Source organism: Pteropus vampyrus, unplaced genomic scaffold, assembly GCF_000151845.1.
Source record: "Pteropus vampyrus isolate Shadow unplaced genomic scaffold, Pvam_2.0 Scaffold417, whole genome shotgun sequence".
Classification (NCBI taxonomy): domain Eukaryota; kingdom Metazoa; phylum Chordata; class Mammalia; order Chiroptera; family Pteropodidae; genus Pteropus; species Pteropus vampyrus.
Genome location: NW_011889198.1, coordinates 618072 through 629475, shown reverse-complemented (window position 1 = coordinate 629475; position 11404 = coordinate 618072). Strand labels below are relative to the sequence as shown.

Genomic DNA, 11404 nt, shown 5'->3' with positions numbered 1-11404 from the left:
TGCTTAAATTTTTTTTTCGATAAGGGTGCCAAGACTATTCAATGGGGGAAAACAGTATTTTCAACAAGTGGCGAGACGACTGGATATTCCCAAGTGAAAGAATGAATCTGGACCTAATTTACTTCGCACATATACAAAAACCAACTCGAAATGGGCAACGGATCAAAATATAGAAGCCAAAAGTCCTAGAAGAAAACTTAGGAAAAAATCTTCATGACATTGGATTAGGCAAGTTTCTTAGATATGACACCAAAAACACAAGCCACAAAAGAAACAACAGACAAACTGGACTTTAAAAATTAAGAACTGTGGTACAGAAAAAGACAGTGAAAAGATAATCTACAGAATGGGAGAAAATATTTGCAAATCGTGTCTGACAATAACCTGTATCCAGACCATAGAAAGAACTCTTACAACCCAACAATAAAAAGACAAATAATTCAATTAGAAATGGGCAGAGGATCAAACAGACATTTCTCCAAAGAAGATACAGAAATGGTCGAAGGCATATGCAAAGATGCTTCACGTTATTAGTCATCAAAATAATGCAAATCAAAACTACAATGAGAAACTATTTCACATCCACTAGGATGGCTGTAACGAAAAACACAGATAATAACAAGTATTTGTGAGAATGTAGAGAAACCAGAATCCTCATAAATTGCTGGTGGGAATATAAAATGCCACAATTTCTTTGGAAAATTGTTCCTCAAAAAGTTAAGGATATGACCCAGCGATTTCACTCCTAGGTGTACATGCAAGAGAAATGAAAACGTGTGTCCACGCGAAAACGTGTACGTGTATGTTCACAGTAGCATTATTCATAATAGCTACGAAAGGCAGAAACACCCAAATGTCCACCGATTCACGAACAAAATGAAGTTTATCCATACACTGATTATTCAGCAATAAAAATAAGTGACGTACCGGTATATATTACACCATGGATGAGCCGTGAAAACATTACTAAGCTAAGCGAAAGAGGCCAGACACAAAAGGCCACACGTTATGGGATTGCATGGATTCGAAATCTCCAGAACAGGTAAATATGAGAGACAGAGTTGCTTAGGGCTGCGATCGTTGGGGTTAGAGCTGAAGGTACAGGTTTCTCTCTGAGGTGATGAACCGTTCTGAAATTGGCTGTGGCGCTGGCTGCCCGGCTCCGTGAGTACACAGAACCCACTGGACTGCAGCCGTTAAAGGGATGGGCGGCATGCGTGGCACGTGAATTGTATCTCGGTAACAGTTCCCGCGTCCCCATCCGCAGTGACCTGACGCCACTCCTCCCTTCAAGCTGCTATGACCAGGCACACTGAGCTCTCGGGATCCTTACGCGTAATTGTAATTAAACAAACGAAGCTCTGAGGCTGGAAATCTGCTTTCCTGAGCTTGGAACAGCCTTAACCTGACTCCCTGCTTTGGCCATTTCCCGTCTGTTCTTCAGATCCCAGCTTGGATGTCACTCCTCAGTGGAGCCACTTCCTGCCTCCCGCACCCGATCAGAGGCATGATCAGAGGCATTCCAGGGCTCCCCTCAACGCTGTCTCCCCTAGCACCCTTCCCACGGATTCCCTCTCCCTGCTCAACTGCCTGGAGCTCTCACTAAAACTGAGTCTCACTTACTGCCCAGCGCCCTAGATAGGTAAAAAATACTTTCCAGAGAATGGGAAAAACTAACTGTAAGTCACAATCACTTTTGTGATCACTTGTCGGGTCAAAATACTTAAAAAAAAAAAGTCTCAAATGACTGGAAATATTTAATTGTAAAGACAAAGCACTGGTGCATAGTTTACCTAGAAATATGCATGAAGAAGTTTATGTTCAGACACCCTAAACAAATTTTTAAATGGAAAAATAATTACCTGCCTTATTCAGGTAAGCTGTACACACACACACACACACATATACACACTGTTTGGAAAATAGTTTTGATTTTCAGATGCTTTCCCTGTGTTTGAATCTTCCTGCAGTGATGCACGACAGCTTTGGAGTCCCAGTCAATGTCTATATACAGGCAAGTGTGCAAAATAACAGACCTAAGGGAGTACTAAGGCTCAGTGCATTCTTATCAATTCTGAACCAGGGTGAAGGCAGAAGGATAGCATAGGTTGCATCTAGGGTCTAACACAGCACAGTGACAAACCATCAACAAAACGGAAAGAGTCTATTGATTGGGAAAAGATATTCGCAAATAATACATCTGATATGGGGCTAATAATCCAAAATTTATTAAGAACTCATACAATTTCAAACCAAAACAACTTAAAAATGGGCAGAGGACCTGAAGAGACATTTCTCCAAAGAGGACATACAAATTGCCAATAAATATATGAAAAGATGCTCGACAAATTAAAACCACAAAGAGCTATCACCTCACACCTATCAGAATGACGATCATCAATAAATCAACAAACAGCTGTTGGCGAGGATGTGGAGAAAAGGGAACCATCGTGTACTATCGGTGGAATTGCAAGTGGGTGCAGCCACTATGAAAAACAGGACGGAGGTGCCTCGAAAAATTAAAAATAGAACTGCCTTACGACCCCGCAATTCCACTTCTGGGTATTTATCCGAAGAAACCCAAAATCCTAATATGAAAAGATATATGCACCCCTACGTTCACTGCAGCGTTATTTACAATAGTCAAGACATGGAAGCAAATGAAGGGCCCATCGGGTGGCGCTGGCGGTATAGTGGTGAGCATAGTTGCCTTCCAAATGAAGTGCCCATCGATAGACGACTGGATAAAGGAGGTGTGGTACACATATACGATGGAATATTACTCGGCCATAAAAAAGAATGAAATCTTACCATCTGCGACAACCATGGATCTTACCATGGATGGACCTAGAGGGGATTGTGCGGAGTGAAATAAGTCAGAGAAAAATGCCGTAAGATCTCACTTATATGCGGAGTCTAAAAAACAAAGGAACGAACCAAACAGAAAGACTCATAGATACAGAGAGCGAACCGATGCTTGCCAGATGGGAGGTCGGGTCTGGGCTGTGTGAAAAACTTGAAGGGATTAAGAAGTAGAAACTGGTGGTTACAAATAGTCACAGGCTGGAACGTGCAGACAGGGAATAGTCAGTAACGCTGTAACGACTAGGGCGCCAGGTGGGTACCAGACTCACTGGGGAGGGCTCTGCAAATTACATGAACGTCTAACCACCGTGCCGTACACCTGACGCTAATATATTACTGAATGTCAACAGTAATTAAAAAATTAAAAATAAAATAAATAACAGAGACGCCCTCTGTATAGATTTCTTCCAACTTAAGAATGGACTTCATAAGCAGTTTTGCTTGGAAACTTCCAGAATCTGGGGTGGAGAAACATGGGTTTAGGGAGAGAGGAACCTGAGACACAGTCTTTTTAGAATACCATTAATTTGGGGGTGAAGTTGTTTAGCAATCTGGCAATGTAGAAATGTCTACAGGAGAGCCAATAACCGCTTAAAAATCTTTATGAATGCAACAGCATTTTCTGTCTAGAATTTTTAAGTGTCTAAAGTTCCAAGTCGACTGACTGCCAAACATTTTGGTAATAAAATGAAAAGAGAAGGAGAAGCTTCAAGACAGGAGAGGATAACGAAGAGAAGCAAAAGAGAAGTTTCTCAACCATGAGAGCTCAGATAATGTATATGACATTAAAGTATGTTAGAATTTTTTCCCTAGACGGATGCTAAGGCCAGAACACCATAAATGTCAATTCATTTAAGAAAGAACAACAGGCACCCCTCTTGCATGTTATGAATCACGTACTAATGGCCCAGAGAAAGCACACTCGTGAACTTGGGGGGGCATTTAAAATGCCAGGAACACATATTCAACAACCTGCCTTTTGCAGACTTTGAGCATGAACGCGGCAGCGGGGCGGGCACAGTGTTCTGCCCACGCACGTGCCCCCACCCCGCGGCTGCGAGGGGCGCTGCACTGGTAATTTTACCACCTTGGGGAAAGGCTTTCAAAACAGAAAAATGAAAGGAAATATGACGAGTAGATTATATAAACATATAAAACAATTCTTAAAAGAGGTTAAGGATAGTAAAAGGTAGATTAAAAAAGGAAAGGTGTTTTAGAAATAAATTGAAACCAGCCTTCAGATATTGCTGTAGGATTACGTGCTTCTGACATTAAGATCCTCTCTCGTTAAATTCCAGGGTCCAGCAGCCCATCCTCAGTATTGCTAAAACGATTACGATCAAACAAATATCATAACTTCTATTACTTAATGCAACTGAGTAAGTCACAATAAAGGAAAATCGCATTTGTATATATAGGTACATATGTATACGCGTGTATGTGTTTGGAATAATTATTAGATTCTGAAAACTTTAAGAAGGAAAAACTCCAGTAAGTTTGACTGATAATGACTTTTATCAGTTTTAACGACCTACTTTACACGTTCTGGATAAAAGACATATAGCTCTTAAAATGGATGAGCCCAACCTAGAAAAAGAATCGAAACCAATAATTTAGAACTACAGAAATTTAATGACCTGAAAAATTACAGACTTTAACAACTGAAACTGCATCCAGATGTTCTTCCAAAAGGTTCTGGTCAGCCAGCCACGCCAAGACTCCTGGAGATTCTTCTCCATTGTTTTGGTCAGGCGAGCATCCTCGAAGGAGCACAGAAACCTCACGCTGAGGCAGAGGACCTGAGGGCGAGGGCCCGAAGCGAACTGGAAACTCACTGTCTTGCCGCTGCACAAGCGGGCACTTGGCAGCTTTCCTGCTCACTTCCCAAACAGAATCGCAATCGTTTGGGTTCAGAAGAATGTAGTTTCGTCCTAAGCTCTACTTCGAAACCTTGACATTAAAGGGCATTCATAGTACATTTCTGTTCCCCATCACTCAGAAGTCTGGAGGAGATGAAAGGGCAAATGTTAATAGCTGCCACCTATTTTGAATTTCGGCTTACTTAGTGCCGGTCATGGTGGTAAGTACTTTATACATACGCATTTGATTCCCAAAACAATCCAGTGAGGAAACTGGATAAAGGGCTGAATAACTAGGTACCAGCGATAAAAAGCTGGAGTTAGAGCGACGAACTAGGTCTGATTCTCCAGGTGTGCTCAAAATGTACTATTTTGTAGAACAGTTTAATTTTTCTTGAATATTCGTTCAGAGAATTAAAACCTTAGAAACATCGACAAAGAGGTCTCACGAACACTACCTTCCACACACTCTCCACAAACAGCTACTTTAAACGGAAATACTAAAATAATTTTCTCCAGCTGTTTAGAAATTCAGCTAATCTAATAAAAGACTATAACACTTTTTTACATTCTTAACTCTTATTAAAAAAACAATTTTTCAAATTAATCTGATTGCCAACCTTATTAAAATTTTGTTGAAATACTGGGCCTAGCTCTTCTGGACAACTTCTCCAGTATGTTGTATAAAATTACATTTTAAAGCCACACACTTCGAAGATTTAAAAAACAATTCCATTTTGATTCTGCTAATTCAAGAAGAGGGTCTTTGAATGCTGTAATTTTTAAAAGGAGTCTGGAGATTTACTACACAAAGTACTCTGAGCAAGATTCAACTAAATTCTTGTACAGTTTATTTCCTCCCATCAATTTAAATCTTAGCAAAATCTAAAATAGCAGCTTGTGTACTGAAAAGTATTTATGTATTTTCTCCCATAATCATCTCCTTTGCGAAGGACATAGAGTTCATTTAACAACCAGTTATTATGTATTTGTTTCACAGCTATTTTTATTTGCCTTCTTTAATGAATGAATCGTTTCAAAATCAGTTTATAAAGTAACACTTGTTTCTAGTATCTCTCATGTAAAAAATGCAGGTCCGACAACTGCATTCTTTATCGCCCTTCCCCTCTCAACACCAGATCACCAGAGGACGTCTTACATCACAGATAGATGCATGTCTTTAAGAATAAGGCTCTCTCCTGGGCAACTTCCAGGCTTAGCTATCAACAGACTGTTCATAAGTAATCATGACTTTGACATCAACCACGACTCAGGAAAACCAGCTATTGGTAAAGCAGGAGGAATAAGAATCAAGAGAAAAATCTGTCAGGTCATCTTAGAATTTGTAAAGAAAAGGGTGGGAAGAGTTACATACCCTTAATTTAGGAAGACAGATTTCAGAAAGGTAGGCATGAGCAGGACATGGGCTTGTGAATCTAGCTCCACCACCTAATGAAACGATGCCAGGCAAATCACTCCCTTCTCTGAATATGTTTCTCCATCAGCAAAATGGGAATAACATTTCTCGTGAAGGCCTACTATGGGGGATTTGCTGCCTACTAAGTTCAGGATTCCTTTGCTGTTTGTTTTGTCCTTAGGCTACATCCCGTTAAGTGAGCGCAGGATGAGTACTGTGTTTAAGTTACTTCATTTAATTCTTTTTTCTTTGGTAGTTACTTTGTCAATCTGATATACAGTTAGTCTCATTGGTTTCAATTTGTATTCAGTATTAGGGTTTGCTTTCTTCCCATCATTTTTAATTTTTCGAATATGTAAAACATAGACAGGGTTCAAAGAAAGACCACTGTTCTCCCAGTTCATTGCTGTGGGGGTTCCTTATATAAGGTAAAAATGTTTGCCATTTGCCCATGGATTAGAATCTATATTCACACACAGTTACGTTTACTTCCACAACCTAAAGCTACATTGTATTTATGATCAATTTTAAGATAGCTGCCTATGGCTATTGAAAAGACGATGGCTAAGAATCCTCAAAAATTCGTTTCAGTAACTTTAATGTTCACTTACACAGTGCTCTGTGCCAAGCACTGTAAGTGTTTTACAGACGTTAAGGCTTCAGCCCTCTGAGGTATGCTAGTCAGGATCATGCTGCTGGCACATGACGCAGATACAACTGGGACCTAGACTCAGAATCTGCTGTTGGCCACTCGACCGTGTCTCCCTCCTTCTAACTGACCACACGCATGTTCCTGCCACACGGGGACCACGGAACTTAAATCTGTTCTGGCTTACCTACAAATGTGTGACCTTAGGAAAATCACTGTATCATAACTTTCCCATTATTAATGAAAAAAAATAAAAAATAATAGGTAAATATGGAATAGGTCTCTTTGGAATATTTGTAAATATTATTTAGACCAAATCAACTGCACTACCCATCCGATCATCTCTCTCATTCAGAAAATTTATTAAACACCTTCGGGAGCTAAAGTGAACCAATTTACTCAACTTTCTTCTCCGAATCCACTGAAATGACCAAAGAAATATAAATACACACATACACATATATATTTTTTTCAATTCTATAACAGCGTGGGAAAATGATGAGGATTACCAACGACAAAGCAAAATCACCGAAGAATTTCTGAAATGTATGAGAGAGAGACCAGGTGACATCTGGTTAGCTGTGATTCTAAACGGTTCTGGATGGTAGCTACCTACGAAAGGGTGAGTAGGCAGATACTAGAAATAGGTCTCTAAAGCTCCCGGGATTAGTCCTGTATCGACAACATTTCAACATACAAGCGTTTGTCCTCCGATCCTAAGCCCCTAAGTCCCGTGTAGAGCGGGAGTCCTGACGGTGACCTAACGTGCTGACAGGGCGGTTTGCATCTGTTTCAAACAGGGCTCACTGCTACGGTTTTTCAAGTGGTTCAATTAATAATTTTTAAAATTTAAATTAAACTCTCAAAGTAATTATCTACAGGATAGCAAAATATAAAGTTTCTCATTTTATGTTTCACAATAAGCAAATGAATAGGACTTTGACCACTATCTTATGGGCCACCTGTGATTATCAATCATCCTTTATCCTTACGACCCTTTACCTACACTCGGATACTGACTTCGGCTAATGAGCTCAGGGTCATGGTTTATACACTTAGCCGGCTGGGGGAAATCCACTCTCGGGCCACGGAATACATCCATAACCCACTTAGCGGATGTCAGCTCGAGGAAGCAGGCTGACGGGATGTTAACGGCATAATCCGTCATCGTTACTGGAAAATCCCCAACCGCAGTTACCTCTGAGTTACAGGACAGCGCCTGCACGTGGACGGCGGGCCAGGCCGCCCGGCGCCCCTTCCCTCAGTGCACGCGAGCGGAGCAGGCAGAGACCCGGGTCGGGACCAGGGGCGCAGGACGGCGTGCGTGTAAAAATGATGCGGCAGCCAGGCCTAACGCCGTGATGTGCTCTCGTTCTTAAAAGCTCAGACTGCTTTTGATGACTGTGTGACGGATAAGTAATCAATCGCGATATCACAGTCTACGAATCCAATGTGGGACGAGAGCAACCCATTCAGCTGCTCGATGCCAGCAGCTGTCACAGGTGCCCGCACTGCGCTGGGTGTTTCCATCGTGTTCACGCTAATCCTAACGGCCACCTGGCAAGGAAAGAGGTATGACCCCCATTACAGGTGAGGAGACTAAAGCTCAGAGGTCAAGTAACACGTCCGAGGCCACGCAGCGGATAAATGACAGGCCAGAATTTGAACTTGAGTTCTGACTTCAACCCCCACACTCTCTTCACTATCGCTTTCTGAATAAAATAATTTTCTAAGAATTCAACATATACCCACTTTTATTTTAAGTCAGGAGATGGGATTCGTGAGGATGAAGGAGGAATGCAGAACTAGTTTTCAGTTGAAGAAAAGAAAGAATGAGCATTTAGGTTATTTTTCAAGCACAAACTAAACATCTACAGCAAAGCCTGAATAGAAGCCAAGTTTCGATACAGGTACTCTTCGAGTTAAGAACACTTAATCTGCACCATTTCATGTCCTAACTAGCACACAAAATCCTGCTTTTCTCTTTCGTCCATCGTCCAAGGGGACACTTCACAAACAGTGACAACGCTAGCCAGGACTAACGGCCCCTCCCATGGGCTCGATGGAGGAGCGCTGGACCCCGCCTCTCTTGAATCGCCTGCTTCCCCACGGAAGAGAGCAGGTACCCATGACAAGTTCCTCATCTCGGCCACGTGCAGCACGTCCCACCATAACACACCACACGTCCCACACGCGCATTCAGGCGCTCGCACACACCTTCCTCCCTGAGCTGACTCTAGCTCAGGCTATTTCGCCTCAGATCTCTTTAACATACCTTTCCTGTAAGTTCTCTTTTTTCTTCCTCTGAAAGGACATGTTAAGTCAAAAAATGACCCAAAATGTTGTACGAAGTACGAAGCCTCTCACTGAAGTACCTACGTCCCATGTCATCAGCTCTAAAGTCCAATTAAAGGATCAGAGAAATAAGCTACCTTTTCTTATTTCTTTTTATCTTTTAAAAATGCTCTTTAGCAATGTGATTGTATTGCTTTCTATTTTTTTTTACTGCTGCAGAAGTAAATATTTCAGCCACAACACGGTCTTACCAGCTAGCCTAGGAATGTAACTCCTGTGTTGACTCAGAGAATCAATCAACCAACCAACAGACAAATTAACTTTCATCTGATAATCTTTTTTCAAAGTTAGGAATGGCTACGTGGTACCCGGACCTTCCTTTTCAAAATGAAAACCAACTAAACGACATATCAAAAAAAAGTAAGACTGAATTCTGTGGCTACACAGCTACTGAATGGTAATTTGCTATATGTAACAAACTAAGTTTCACACTTGTGAACGTGAGCTAAGACCACGCACACCAAACGTCCTTTCCTCCTGAGCTCTAGGCCCCTTCTGCTTGGTATCGCACTCCCACTTCGAACGTAACACGTCTAAACCAAACTCGCCCCTTTTATCCATAAATCATCTCGCTCTCCAAAATCCCAATTCTCTTCCCTACTCCAGATTCAAAATCTTAGCGTCAACCAAAACACTTCTGGTCTCCTGCCACGTGCAAGCTTGGAATGAGTGCTACCCAGATCGATAAATCAAATCTATGCTAGAAAACAGGGCAAGCAAATAATCACCAAAAGCCGTGATACAGATGTGCTACCGTGAACAAGTGCGACCGGCGGAAGAAAACGCTTTAGGCAGGCAGATCAAAAAATGTTTTTATGACGACGACAGTAGAAATACACTTGGGAGATGGGTAGATCACTGGTAAGACAGAGACCCGGAAGAGTGACGGGTCATTTTAGGCTGAGAATAAAAAACACAAGATTTAGAGATGAGAATAAAGACTGGGTTTAGGAAACAGACTACAGCAGAGCAGTAGTAACAGTAACACAGGGGGGCGAGAATGTAGGTCCATGCAGGGAAAAAGGTCGGCTCTGAAGTCGGAGGGCTCAGCTAGGGCATACCGTGGAGCCCGCGTGCCTCTGTTGCGCCTCTGATGAAGCGTGGCTGGAAGGTTCTGGCACAAGCACACGCAGTGGCTCAGAGCCACGACCCCGGGGCTAGACTTCCTGATTCAAACGCCGGCTCTCCACGTTCCAGCCGTGCGAACCTGGGCAAGCTGGATCTCCGTGAGGCTAGTCACAGGACTCACACAGGCACGTTGCCAGGGTTCCACCAGCCAATGCGTGTAAAGGGCCTGAGAACGTATCTGCCACAAAGCACGTGCTATATAAGCATCGGCTAATATTGCTGTATTTATCCTCTACAAAGACAAATTTAACAGCACTGTACAGAAATGGACTGGAAAGGAAATCCGCCCGCCTCCTAGCTCCCTTTCCTCCTGCCGTCCCACCTGCAGGCACGAGTATGCTCGAGCCTCCCTAATTATTCCCAAACTCGGCATTCAATGTAACTGTCGAGCTCAAATTCCAACTCCTCCTGGACCACCTAAGCAGACAGTTTCATATGTATCTGACACTTATTTCATATGTATAGAATTTTATCTTCCCGAACACAGACAAGTTCCTCAGGGATAAAATCCTTTTTCATTTGCTTGAATGCAATCCCTCGGAATAGTCTGTCCGCGCTTACAGAGCTCATGGACCCCGATGAGGACTTGGTGCGTGATTAGAATAATGTCCAGTGGCACAGGGCAGGGCATTCCTCCGGGAAGATTAAGGAATACCCAGAGTAAACCGAAGATGTATTTTATCAAAAGGAATGGTACTCTATAAGTGAAGTGGCCGTGAACGAAATGGCCATAGAGATCTCTGACTTTGAGGTTAGTGGTCTGAGCAGCAGAGCTAACCTGGACGCAGCTCAGGTTAGTCTATTATGACAGCGGAAAGGAGACCAGCCGTGTTCCAGGTGAACGCCTTCCTGCGAATACTCCGCAAATGAAGACGCTGGTGAAATTCTGCCTCCCATTTTCTTACTTGACCCAACCAACTGCCTTTTTCTTTACTCTCGTTGAACCTCTAACGACAGCAGTGTATGGTTCCTAGCTAAATAGAGCTATATTAAAAGTCAACAGCTGCCTTTTTGCTCAATATACACAACAGCAAGTGTCAAAATGCCAAATGTGACCTTTTATTTATAGCAAAGCTAGTATAAAGAGACGCACAAAAAAGTGCAGGCTTTTCTTAATTAAAAAAAAAAAAA

General features: G+C 42.2%; 1 protein-coding gene across 1 annotated transcript in view; it reads right to left on the bottom strand.

Moving 5' to 3' along the window:
* Positions 1-7958, bottom strand: part of CUNH16orf52 (chromosome unknown C16orf52 homolog) — a 38484-nt gene extending 30526 nt beyond the window's left edge. The window contains exons 1-2 of the mRNA XM_023523814.1: positions 7797-7958; positions 4701-4803 (exon numbers count right to left, since the gene is read on the bottom strand). Of these exons, the coding sequence (XP_023379582.1) occupies positions 4701-4803; positions 7797-7958 (265 nt within the window). The remainder of the gene's footprint in view (positions 1-4700; positions 4804-7796) is intronic.
* Between the last annotated feature and the right edge of the window lie 3446 nt (positions 7959-11404).